Here is a 14,358-nt window from a genome sequence, read left to right as displayed (position 1 = left end):
TGAGCCCCCTGAGATTGTAAAGGCTAGCGACGCCCCTGCAATTGCTCAAATATTGCTGCATCTACGATTGAGGATTTTTATAAAATAAACATTTTTATTCATCTTATTGATACATTTTTATTTAAATTAAAGGAAAGATTTATTAGTCATATTTTTATTTTAAAAAGCATTTTTTTTCTTTTGCCAGTTGAGTCTAAACTGTTGATTACGCTTGAAACACGAGAGGATATTAGGAAAATTTAAATATAGTAGGTTCATATGACAAGTTACTTTGTGATGTCTGATTTTCGTAATCATGACAGAATAGAGTATTCTTTGAGACCAAAAAATGCTCTGCAGACCCTTTCCATGTGTAATTGCACTTTATTAATAATTTGTCAAATCTGACAAGTCATGTGATTACAAATAATGTTATTGAGTTGGACCATATGTCATTGGTTGGACCATAATCACAAAATTGTTATTAGTGAATAATTGTTGTAAATTATAAACAGGCGCCAATTAAGACAAAGGAGATTTTGAGTATTGTAGTACGGTATGAAAATTTGTGCCTTTTTTAAATTTGAATTAGAGATCTGCAAATCCCGGCCCGTACCTGGGCCGGGCCTATCTTAAAAAAATAATTTCGGGTAAATCGGCCGAATATTTAAAAAAAAAAATTTGGGCAGGGCCAGTTAGCATCTAAATGAGCAGTGCCGGTAAGAACAGTCATATTTTCCTTGGGGGGATGAGGGGGAGGACTAGGTCGTCATTTATAGCAGACTAGGGGTAAGAAAAATTCATTGGGGGAAGAAGGTATTTATTAAATTTTTAGACGAAATATCGCAAAATTTATTGCTGTAAAATTAATGCTTTTATTATAGACTAATATATTGATAAATATCGACGAAATCTATATATTTCACGCAATCATAGATTTATTTTACAAATAAAACAATTTCTGGAACTTTCTGCTATACTTTAAAATGTAATTTAAATGGGTTAGAGATCTTATCACTATACTCATATTCATGCTAAATAATATACTATAATAGTGCATTCATTGTAAAAGTGGGGCTTTTAAATTAAATTCGTGTTGTAAAAATAACTCTTTTATATTCACAATATTTTGATAGTTGGTAGTTGAGCATTAATAATTTAAGTTATTTTTTTTTTAATTTATGAAGGGAGTACCATTATTATAAAGGTGTAATCAATCGTGTGATAGCCGCCGAAGGTGGGGATAATTTTTAGGGAGGTCGATATAGGTTTTTGAGGGGGTATTTTTATCTAGTTAAATATTCTGTCATGTAGAAGCTAAGGTCAGGTATGGCTTAAATCTTTAAATATGATATTCCTCATTTTTGTAAAATAAATATATATCCAAAATTTGCAAGAAACAAGGCGCCAATATTTTTCATTTGTCGTATATTTTTTTTACAATTAAAAAATTTTAAACTTCCTATATTAAATTCGGGCCGGACCAAGCCGACAAATATTTTTTTTTATATTTTGGGTGTGGCCTTTCGGGACAAAGATCACAAATTTGAGAATCTGAAGAGATTTTTTTGAGTAGTATCTAGTTAAAATGATTAAATGATTGAGGTTTAGTGTATTATAGAGTTTAATTTGTTTGTTGTAAATAATTTCACGATAAATATATAATTTTGTTTATAATATATGTGTAATACAATCTTTCTTACAACCTCCAACCTATCAAAAATAATACTATAATATATAAGGAGATTTTTGTTTTTAATTTTATTATATATAGATAAATTAATAGCTAAATATTTGGTTATCTCCATAAGTCATTAGAACTAAATTTTGTTATCGACTCTCTAATGCTCGATTAACCATCTTGAGTATAGGAATGTGGATTTACAAGAAGCTGTTGATACTTCCATGATAATTTGCTAATTAGAATTTAATGATTCAGATGCAATATGATCCTTTTTTACACATCAAATTAATAATATTTCTTAGTCTTTCTCCTTCTTCATCCGCTAACAATTTCTTTGCAATTTTCTTTTCACGATGTAATGTTTTATTAAGGTTTAATAAAGATGCCAATGTGACCATTTTATCTGTAATAACATATTTTGAGTCAAGGAGGAACAATGTAATAAATCAATATTTAAGGTTATAATCATCGTCAGTAAATCTTTCTAAAAAAAGTACAAAATAATCAATTATTTTCATAATATTAAGAACTCCAATTAGAGTTTGTAAAATTTTAGTATTTAAAGTAGACTGAATATGTCCATAGAACATTGTTTCGGCCAACAAATGTAGTGGTTGAGAGAATTTAGAGAATAAAATAAATAGTATAAATAAATTAACTACTAATACTTTATTAATTAATATAAATACTAATTACTTAATAATAACTAAAATAAGAAATTAAAATAATATAAAAAAATTAAATAAAAGATTAAAAATTAAGTTCGTAAAATCATAATCCCTCTTCTTTTTAAGTAAAATATTCCCGATTATATATACTTTCTTTTCCTATTCATTTACATCGTCTTTATTCAAAAAATCTAATAATTCGTTACGTTTTATCTGTTTAACAATCGATTTGAATATTACTTCGATTTGAATATTTTTTTCCTCTATTTTATTCGTATCGTACCGCCTTTACTATTTTTCAGCCATAATTAGGGATTTTTTCGTAAGACTTTTTGCTAAATTTTGCTTAAGCTTAAAATTTGTATGCTCAATTTAACAAGCTGATTGCTCAATATATACTTTTACTTTATAAATATTACCTTATGATTCCGTCACATTTTAGAAAATATGATAGTTATAATACTACTATGTATTACAAATGCACCAGGCCATCATGTGCAGGGAAAGGGGTATTTAAAAATAATACCTTCCAAAAATCTAAACAGTGTACAGGTATATTTTTTGTTAATTTTATATAAAATAATTATATTATAGCTCCTGCCTGCTTAGAAATAACACAAGTTAAATCTATAGCCACACAAAGTAAAATATAATTCTAATTTTATAATATAAAAATTTATTTTATAGCTGATCCCATAAATGTAGATAGTATATCAGTAGCCACTCAAAGTAAAATATAATTCTAACTTTATTTTAAAATTTTATATGAAATATTTTCTCCAGCAGCATTTGAGACCATAACCAACCAAGGTAAATTATATAATATATTACTAATATGCTATCTTGTTAACCTGGAAATTGTATTCTTAGCATCAAATAATATGATCCCTCCAACTAACCAAAGTAAATTTAAAATATGTCATCTTGTTAACTTGGAAATTTTATTCTTAGCATCAAATAATATGATCCCTCCAACTAACCAAGGTAAATTTAAAATATGCCATCTTGTTAACTTGGAAATTTTATTCTTAGCATCAAATAATATGATCCCTCCAACTAACCAAAGTAAATTTAAAATATGCCATCTTGTTAACTTGGAAATTTTATTCTTAGCATCAAATAATATGATCCCTCCAACCAACCAAAGTAAATTTAAAATATGCCATCTTATTAACTTCGAAATTTTATTCTTAGCATCAAATAATATGATCCCTCCAACCAACCAAAGTAAATTTAAAATATCCCATCATCAAATAATATGATCCCTCCAATCAACCAAAGTAAATTTAAAATATGCCATCTTATTAACTTAGAAATTTTATTCTTAGCATCAAATAATATGATCCCTCCAACTAATCAAAGTAAATTTAAAATATGCTGCTAATTTTATCTAGAAATCTTTTATAGGCATTGAAGATTATTCGTATAAATTTATAAAATCTAAATTTAATAATAATTTAATCTATTCAAATAAATATTTATATCATCGCAATAGAGGATTTTTTTATAAATGTCGTTTACAAAGTTGTAAGGGAAGGGGTATATTAGGTACTCATTTTATGATGACTAAGCAACATAATCATGATAATGATGAAGTGTATTATGAACTTTTACTTACATTAAATGAATTAAAAAATCAAACAAAATTAAATAAATATTTAAGCTTACATAAAATATATAAAAAGGTTATGCGCGAAAGGAAATTAGATTCCTTTGCGATGCGACATCCTAAAACCTTACCAACATTTTTGTCGGTAAAAACAATTATGGCACGCGTTATTCAATCGACGCGGCCATTCTTACCTCGCACAAATGCTGATATAGCATTGCTTGAGGAACATTAAGTCACAATAACTAATAATAATTTTTTAATTTGTAATGATAATAATAAATTATTTATTTTTTCTACTCGTATACTTTTATCTCGCCTTTGTTTGGCAGATAAAATATATCTAGATGGCACGTTTAATGCCGCCCCTAAACTATTTAAACAATTTTACATTATAAATATTATTATAAATAATACATTAATTATCTGTGCGTATATTCTTTTACCAGATAAATATAAAAATACATATATTCGAATGTTTTATTTATTAAAAAATTATTGCTCATTAGGTTTAATTTTTTCGCCACCAAGTGCAACAATAGATTTTGAAAATGGCGTATTTTTAGCCCTAAAGGAAATTTTTCCAAGAATTATTGTAAAGGGTTGCTATTTCCATTTCTGTCAATGCATCGTAAGACGCATTCAGGAATATCGCCTGACCCAACTACACAGGCGAAATCCTTATATTCATAAATTTTTTCGTATTATAATGGCCATCCCATTTTTATTAGAAAGGGATGTGCCATCTATAATGATTGAGTTAACTAACCAAGCTCGATCTTTTCAATTAAGTTCTATTTTAGATTTTTTAAATTATTTTGAAAATACTTGGATTAACAGTAATGCCAAGTTCAAATATGAAATGTGGAACACATTTGATGTTAGAGGGGTGAGGACGAATAACCACGTTGAAGGATTTAATCGTGCTTTAAAGGAATACGTTCCTTATCCTCACCCTAATATTTATTTATTTATTGATATCATTAAAAATATAGAACAAGATATGGATCTTATGTTGATGCAATTAGATGATGGGCGAAAAGTTACCGAAAGAAGAAGAAAATATATCTTATTAGATTTTAAAATAAGAGAGATAATGATACTTTATTGTGGAAATTTATATAGTCCCATTGAATATTTGGATAAAATATCCAGATATTTATATTCTAAAAAATTTATTGGTGTTTAGCTCATTTTTTTATACTGGTGACTTTTTGCTTATCATCTAATCAATTTGTTTTATATTTTTTTTGAAATCATTAAAAAAATATCATTACTGTTGATCCAAGTTATTTTATTGTAGTTGGGTTTGGCTGAAATGGTATATGCCAATTTCAAAATCTATTTATGTTCCTCAACTATTGTTATATCATCATTTGTGGAGAGTTTTATATGGTAAAAGTTCATAATACTAATCATAATGTTCTTGAGATTGGAATGCCTGAATGGTACACTAAACCCTTCCTTTGTATATTTTTTTATTAGTTGTATAACTTATATTTATTGTCGTTATATTTTTTTTATAAATTATTTCAATTCAAAATTATCATTTTTATTATTGTTTCGCGCACTTTTATAAAATTATTTTTTTTATTTAACCTGATATATGTAATTAAATTCTTATAAAATAAATTTTTAATATTGTCTAAGCAAATTTTTAGAAAAATTTTATAATGAATAATAATTTAATGTTTTGTATTGTCAAATTATACAGTTGAAATAAAAAGAAATTAATATGTATCCATAAGTTAATCAGATATTTAAAGGAATAATAAGTATAAATACCTACTATAAAAATTTTATCAAAGGAGTTCTTAGTAAGAAAAAATAATCAACGATCTCATTAAACTTTAGAAATAACAAAAAAAAATTAGTTAATCAGGTATTTAAAGGAATAATAGTAATAACCTACTGTAAAAATTTTATCAAAGGAGTTCTTAGTAAGAAAAAATAATCAACGATCCCATTAATCTTTCGAAATAACAAAAAAAAATTAGTTAATCAGATATATAAAGGAATAATAGTAATAACCTACTGTAAAAATTTTATCAAAGGAGTTCTTAGTAAGAAAAAATAATCAACGATCCCATTAATCTTTAGAAATAACAAAAAAAATTAGTTAATCAGATATTTAAAGGAATAATAAGTATAAATACCTACTATAAAAATTTTATCAAAGAAGTTCTTAGTAAGAAAAAATAATCAACGATCTCATTAATCTTTAGAAATAACAAAAAAAAATTAGTTAATCAGGTATTTAAAGGAATAATAGTAATAACCTACTGTAAAAATTTTATCAAAGGAGTTCTTAGTAAGAAAAAATAATCAACGATCCCATTAATCTTTCGAAATAACAAAAAAAAATTAGTTAATCAGATATATAAAGGAATAATAGTAATAACCTACTGTGAAAATTTTATCAAAGGAGTTCTTAGTAAGAAAAAATAATCAACGATCCCATTAATCTTTAGAAATAACAAAAAAAATTAGTTAATCAGATATTTAAAGGAATAATAAGTATAAATACCTACTATAAAAATTTTATCAAAGGAGTTCTTAGTAAGAAAAAATAATCAACGATTCCATTAATCTTTAGAAATAACCAAAAAAATGAGTTAATCAGATATTTAATGGAATAATAAGTATATATACCTACTGTAAAAATTTTATTTATATAGTTCCTAGTAAAAAAAATTAACGATTTCATTAATCATTAGAAATAACTACCCTCAAATTTATTTTCTACCCAGCTACAAAATTATATACAGAAAACGAGGTAAATAAATGACTCCTAGTTTACCATTCTAGGTTATTTTTTTAGAATAAATATTTCAAAAAAATTGATTTATATTTTGATTATTAAACAGATAAGTTATCTAATGCAGAAGAAAAATTTGTTATGAATTATTATAAAAAATATATATATATCTTAATAATATTAAAATATGCAATTTATATTATAAATATATTAAATAAATTATATTAATTATTATATTTTAATAAAATCTTATAATCTTACAATTTAATATATTTACATCATAATTTACATATTTTTCTTTATATCTAATTTAAATAAATATGTATTTTCAATATTATATTTTATTATATTATTAATTTATATAAATATTTAATACTAAAATTATATATTTTCTAATATTTATATTAATAAACTTTTCTTTATATCAAATTAATTAAATATAAATAATTTACTTTAAATAGTAAAATCTGTCTAATCTGTAAAGTTTAAATTTTTAATATTTTTATATCTCTCGCTTCAAACTTATAGGGGCCATTTTGTCAGCCATTTTAGCTTATTTGCTTTTTTAACATTTTTTAATAATAGTAATTGCGGACTGTAACCATTTTATTTCAAAGTAACTTATTACAACAGAGTTTTCCACAATTAAATTTTATTTTGGTATCAACCAAAAAATCACACACTTGCAATTTGATTATTTTTCGTGGTTAAACTTTGATACAGGATTTTCAATTTCAATCTTTAACAAGCCGAAATTTTATTTTTTTTATAAATTTATTAGCTGTAGAGTCGACATAATTTTTGGCATCAACTGATTGAAAAAGCTTATTTAAGAAACAATTGTTGCTAATATATCCTAAATTACAACCAATACAATATAATTTATTAAGACCAGTGGCTTCTGGATCTTGAGTAGAAACTATCAAGTTAAGAGTTCTATTAAAAAAGTAAAATTACTTCACCAATAGCTTCAAAACATTTATAAATAATATGAGATGTTGCAGTATGACTCCCCCTCTTACAACTGCAAGATTAAATAATTAGTCAAATTTATTGTTCATAAATATTAATACCTTCGATATCAGAATATTCCAGATTCATTAATCGAAATATGGGAAAGGAATCATCTAGGGTAAATAAAATCCTTTTAAAAAATACAATCCAAACAAGTCAAAAAATGAAAGATGTTTGGAATTTTTTCAGCCCTTATTTATTTCTTAATTTTCATAGATATCGGGGATATTAAATTTGTAACATTATTTTTAAAATATAATATAGAAAAAGAATTTATTCATATTCGTAATAAAAGAAAATCGATTTTATATAGATTATCATATTTTTTCATATTTGAAAAATCGTATTCCCCATTTTAAAGCAATACACCATTACTCATTTGCAAGTATATAGCAGTATCTACATGAAGAAACGTGGGAGGGCAGTGATTATTTGCCTCCATATATCTGTCAGAGAATAGGAGAGAGGTTCTAGGGGTATTTTGGGGGTAATTAGGTGTGTTGACTCTAAAAAATTCTACACATGTCATATTATTCACTTTTCGCGCTTTCATATTGTTATATATCAACGACGTTATTTTCTGCCAAATAACTATGGGGGAGGGGGATTCTGCCCTTCCATTTAAAATTTCTGTCCCTTCATATGAGATAAAAATTTGCTCCATTCTTGTATAAATACATATTAATTATTTTTATTATTATTTATATATGAATTATGTTAACTTTCAAATTATAGCCTAGCTTAAATAAAATGAATCAATAAAAAACTAATTTGTAGAAATGAATCATTGAAAATAAAAATTAAAAATGCATAAATGTTAACGAAATGACTTATATTTTTTTATCGTTCGAAAAATTAGGGCGTTATTATTGATGATTCAATTATTGCAAAATAATAAATTATTTCATTACACAGTTTTAAATCAATGAAATTAGCTATGATTTTCTCGCCAAATTTAGGAATTAATGTTATCAAATGTGTGTTCCTAAGATTCATTACTAAAATTAAAAACCAATATATGTTAAATAACATTAATTAATAAATTGCGTAAAATATTCATAACTAATTTCAGTGAGCTAAGATTAGACATTTTAGAAGAAATATTAGTAATTGAAGAAGAAGAAGTTATTAGAAAAATCGGGAAGTTTCAAATAATTGATATCCTTAATAAATAATTATTCCTTCTATGAAACTTTTTTAAAAACTATATTATACATAATAGCGATAAATTTATTATAATTGTGAATCTATTTTAGATATATTAAATATAAGGATTATTCTATTCGTGTTGTGGAATAAACAGTTACGAAGAAAACATTTATAAATATTAAAATGACAAATTTTCTTTTCACATAAAAACAAATTAAGAAAATAAAAATTATAATATTTATTAGTATAGTATATAATTTATATTAAAATAACTATTTCTACGTTTATTGAAAAATTATTTTTGCAAAAGCTTTTAAATCTAAAGCTTTATAAATATTTAGAATATTTTTTTTAAAGCATATAAATTAGGTTTTAATTAAATTTAGAATGGAAGGGTTATTCTCAAACTTATTACAATAATAGGATTAGAAATGTTAGTAAGATTTTTAGTGTATTTATATTAGAGATCTGCAAAGTTAGGCCCGGCACGTACCCGGCCCGAACGGGCTTTGGGCCGGGCTTGGGCCTAATTCTATTTAGAATAATCGGGTTCGGGTCAGGCCGGGCCTAATATTTTTTTTAAAAAATCGGGCCGGGTCAGGTCGGACCTTGGAAATTTTTTTAAATATATCTAAATTTATCAATTTTATATTGAATTTTTTATGTTAAATAAAATATTTGATTTTATTTATTGAAACTAAACGACATATAACATATGTCTTTTATTTTGAGTAATTATAAAGATTAATTTGTATATTTAAATAAATTCGGGGCGGGCTAGGGCGGTAAATTTTTTTAAAAAAAATTTCGGGTTCGTGCCAGGCCGGTAAAACATTTTAAAAAATTTCGGGCTGGGCCGGGCTTGAAAAATTAGGCCCGATGCAGATCATTTATTTATATATTGTGATATAAGCTTTTTTAGGTATATATATATAACAGTTGTTAAAAGTTGCTTTTAAATGGATCTAGATACAGATACCATTTACCAAATGTGTATGTAAATCAATACAATTTTATTATACTTATATACAGGGTTCGCCGTTATTCTCGAACAAAAACTCTTATTATGAGAGCACAAAATATGTAAACAAGATAATAATAAAAAAATGTCAATACCACTATTTTTATCATCTTTTCAAACAAATTCTGATTTAAAGCGAGCATTTATTTAAAAAAAAATTTTTTTACATTAAACTTATATATTAAAAGTCAGGGGAGTTATTTATAAAAATATTTTAAAAAATTCTATATAATTTTTTTCTTAAAATAATTTTAAGCTTATTGTTATAATTAATGGAAGTCAATTGCAAAACAAGGATTTATATATTCCTTTATAGTGCGAAGAACTTTTGCGTTTGCAGTACATTTTTTAAAGTAAATGATAAAAATACCCTGAAAAAATTAATAATTAATGAATATTTTTTTTTATAATTTTGAAATGAATAAAAATGTTTTTATAATTAATTAATAGGGAAGAAAATAGATCATAAAAAGTTATGATATAAAAAGTTATGTATATATTTTTATTTTTTATATATTGAAGTTTTAATATTTTATACAAGTTTTAATATTTCATATAAATTTCAATTTTATATATAAGTTTTAATATTTCATACATTTATTTTTTTAATCTTAATATTTTTTATTTATTTAAATTATATGCTCATATAAAATAAAATGAATTTTGCAACAAATATTTTTATAAAATATTTTTATTTTTAATATAAAAAGCGTTAAAATATACTTAAAAAGCATCTAAAAATGCAGATATCTCTAAAATATTATCTAAATAAGATTATTTTTATAAAAGTGAATCTAGGTACAGATACTTCATTTTTATATCTAGGTACTTTAATATCTCTGTATTAATAATAAAATATTAAATGTAATATATGCTTGAAAAAGAATTTTGTAAAAAATTATAAATTTTTTAACCATTTAAAATTCGTATCATGCCAATTCAAAAACTTTTAACGCAGACGTCGTTTATCGCGAAGGAATTATAAAGAATTTTAGAGCTTAGGTAATATCGCGAAACCAATTCCTCGAACAATTATGCTTTAAATTTTCTAATTCAGTGATTTCCTACAAATAATTTCAAAGGTGTGGCAAGAATTTTGCTTGAGGTCTTTTTTTTTCAAAAATTCTTTGGCTATGCTTCATTTTTATAAAAATTAATTTGTCTTTTTATAAAAATGCTTTTATCATAAAATTTTTAATTATAGTTAGTTCGTTTACTTATTACTTATTTTCCTTTATTGTTTATTTACTGTTATATTGTATAATTTTTTGGGGGTGTGTAAGTGGGAAATTTTATTTAAAATGATATTTACGAGAACAGGCGAATTTCCGAAGGGAGCCTTCTCTACGCCTATGGATAATTTATATTTTACTACAATATATTGCCAATATCACGTTATCATTTTCTTAACTGCTGATTTAATTCCTATTGAAATATGACGAACCTAGTTCTTAATTTTATTATATTTTTAAAGGGCCGCCAAATTCATATTTACTTCGGGCTCCTAGCAGTCTCAACACTTCTGTGACTCTTACCACGAGTGTTTTACTTATTGGTTTTAGTAGACAATCATATATAGTACTTATAATCTAATTCTCTTTTCTAACGTTTTCCTAATTTTATTTTATATTTATGCCAAAGAATAAACTAGTCAATATATAGATCTTATATGAATTATCATGTGTATTATATCAGGGCGGACAATTTTTTGTTTGGGAGAAGGAACTGGGGAGGGTGAGGATATTTTTTAAAAAAATTCATATTTATCATATATTTTGTCGGGGTTTCCCCCATAAATTTTATTGGGGATCTTAATCACTTATTACATGCCTTTAAAAAAAAATTTATATATTTAATTTTTAATTGAAACCGCTTTTTAAAAGTAAAAAATGTACTATCACAAAAAACAAACTTTTTTTTCATTTTGAATTACAATGGTCATTATTTAAAAATATTATTAACGTTTTACTTATTTTTCTATCAAATTACTATTTAATTTAATATTTATTTTTTGAGAAGAGGGAGGTGAGAAAGGTTAGGGTAGAGAGAAATTTTTTATAAACTTAAAATGATGTTTACGAGAAAGGGAAACTTTTCCGCCTATGCATGCTGAATGAAACACATTATTGCCGATACATGGATTGACTAAAATATTATTTAAGACAATACAGGTATTGCCGATAAAATATATATAATAGAAAATTATATTAATATCTAATTGCATAAGAATATTAATTTTAAAAAAACCTCGCCACAAAATCTGCAGTTGTGGAAAATGCCCAATTGCCCCCCCCCTCCTCTTACAATAATCAGTTTTGTCTAGAAGACAGGATAAAATGTTGAAATTATTATTATATATTATTTAAAAAACATGTTCTTGGTATGGATTATTTCATTAAAAAACATGTTTCTTATTTACGAGATACTGTAACTTATTAATTTTTTCTATTTACCTTTTTCGATTCTATATAATTTGATTTTGTTTATGAATATTTTGCCATCTCGTTTAAAAATTATATGATTTTTTTTAAAAATAGCTTGAAAAACTAGAAGCGACGTTTTATGATTTAAAAAAATAAATAATAGAAGTCCAGATAATTATTTTTTTGTTGCGTGGAATTATAGATATTATATTTTTTTAATTTTATTCTAAAAAAAAGTAAATTTTTATTATACCTATAAAAAATGAAAAATTTTCGTAACCTTGACAGAGTTATGTAATTTAACTAATTACATGTTACATATGATAATCAAAAAAATCATCAATTTATCACACCTGAAGCCACATACACGTAAAATCTTTTCTAATATAATTTGAAAAATTTTTTCCATTATCTCTTAATGAAATAATCTGAATAAAATTCTCAAATATTTGAAAAAATAACAAATATATATCTTTAAATGTATCGAAAAAAGTGATCCAACTTTTTGAATTATATATTTTTAATTTCATATTTTTTAGTGAGATTCAAAGTTGTGAACCTAGATTAGGATTCAAAAATTTTTAATTGTTTGGTTGGACATTTCGAGGCCACAATTCAAGCAGAAACCGATTTATGGGCAACCCATTTAACAGGGGGAATATGGGGCCGAGGCGGGTTCAGACCACTTTCATGAAATTGGTTTCGATAGAGTTTCTCTTATCAAAATCTCCCACTAAATAGAGTTTAGTTCCTGATCCTTAATTCGGGTTCACAACCATGGTCACATCTATCCTTTAAACACATAATGGCCTTTTGGAATTTCAGAGTAACCTCAATATAAATTTGATGGACATTTAAAAAAAGTCACCTTGTGTTTGAAAAAGAACACTGTCATCACTAAAAAACCCACAAATCATCTACATATTTATCAGTAACTTTAACATTTTGTCACATGAATTAGGAATGCTGGAAATAGAATAATTGCAAAGACGGAAGATGAAGACTGAAACCCTATATACTATTTCAATCTTATTTCATATAGAATATACAATAATTCTATTTAATATTTGCATCAATTGTTTTTCTACATTATAATTGTATTGAATTTCTATCCAATTAAATTATATTTTAAAATATTACTATCAAATAATACAAATAAAATCTTTTTCACAATATTTTATTTATACTAAAAAAAGTATAAATATTTAAATTTTCTATAAATGACTAAAGCAAGCGCTCAATATACTAAAAGAATGATCAAATTAATAATCAACATTACTATAATTTTATTATTCTAATAAATATCATTCGGTTAACGGCTCGTTTTGAGCCGATTTTTAAAAACGGCCAACTCAATATTTTATACAGAAAAATATGGCCTAAGCCTCGAGATTTCGATAGATAATATGTGTCTAGTCTAAACCTTTTTTCCTTCTATGAACAAAATCTTCAGGCTTACGTAATATTTTTCCAGATGAAATATTGAGATAGCCGTTTTTAAAAAATCGACTCAAAACGAGCCGTTTAACAACACTACCAGGAGGGTTCAAAATATATTAAATCAATATTATTATTAATTTAAAAAGATATAAATATATCTTTCTTACCGAATATCTAATCTTCGTTTCAATTTGACTCTGCATATTTAACTTATGATTTGCTAATGTGAACTGGCTTTATCGCAAAAAATGCATTTCCCCTAATATATTACCGCGAATGTATTATACGGCATTGTCTTGTTTAGAACCCTGTAATTCAGCTCGCAAAATAACAAAAAATAATGTAAAAATCATCCAAAATGAAGCAAGCAATGTATGCAAAATGAAGGTTAAAATTAATAGTTTGATTATTTTTTTTTTAAATAATTTTTTAATTCAACTGTTCCCTTCAAATATTTTTCATTCAATATGCTTCCATTTCTGACTAGTGTATACTTCCATACTCTTTTTTAAATAGTTTATTACATTATATTTTATGATCACTATTGTGGCCTTTGATAACTAAAACCATCACAAATCGAAAAGATAAAAAACAAATACCCTATATTATATTT

At 24.8% G+C, this 14,358-nt stretch overlaps 1 protein-coding gene across 7 annotated transcripts; it reads left to right on the top strand.

Annotated features, from left to right (window-relative positions):
- The first annotated feature begins 2,681 nt into the window (after positions 1–2,681).
- Positions 2,682–5,533, top strand: LOC135925757 (uncharacterized). Of its 7 annotated transcripts, none has more exons than XM_065461226.1 (11): positions 2,684–2,883; positions 2,926–2,973; positions 3,019–3,060; positions 3,118–3,141; positions 3,202–3,234; positions 3,283–3,315; positions 3,364–3,396; positions 3,445–3,477; positions 3,526–3,558; positions 3,660–3,692; positions 3,739–5,533. In XM_065461226.1, exons 1-11 carry the CDS (start codon positions 2,754–2,756, stop codon positions 4,173–4,175), a joined length of 879 nt encoding a protein of 292 aa, XP_065317298.1. In that variant the 5' UTR covers positions 2,684–2,753; the 3' UTR covers positions 4,176–5,533. The 7 variants fall into 7 exon arrangements, with proteins under 7 accessions (XP_065317295.1, XP_065317296.1, XP_065317298.1 ...); XM_065461225.1 differs by having other exon boundaries at positions 3,115–3,141; XM_065461223.1 differs by having other exon boundaries at positions 2,682–2,883; positions 3,118–3,234.
- The last annotated feature ends 8,825 nt before the right edge of the window (positions 5,534–14,358 follow it).

The sequence above is a fragment of the Gordionus sp. m RMFG-2023 genome, chromosome 3, assembly GCF_954871325.1.
Source record: "Gordionus sp. m RMFG-2023 chromosome 3, tfGorSpeb1-WG-v2, whole genome shotgun sequence".
NCBI classification, from domain to species: Eukaryota; Metazoa; Nematomorpha; class Gordioida; order Chordodea; family Parachordodidae; genus Gordionus; species Gordionus sp. m RMFG-2023.
The sequence above is the reverse complement of the archived record's forward strand: the minus strand, read 5'-3'. Positions and strand labels throughout refer to the sequence as shown.

Excerpts from the sequence above, each read along its gene's own strand:
- LOC135925757 (XM_065461223.1), top strand. The coding sequence starts at position 2,754 with ATGATTCCGTCACATTTTAGAAAATATGATAGTTATAATACTACTATG. Across the intron at positions 3,316-3,363 it reads GATCCCTCCAACTAACCAAG|CATCAAATAATATGATCCCT; the intron begins GTAAATTTAAAA and ends TTTTATTCTTAG. Across the intron at positions 3,478-3,525 it reads GATCCCTCCAACCAACCAAA|CATCAAATAATATGATCCCT; the intron begins GTAAATTTAAAA and ends TTTTATTCTTAG.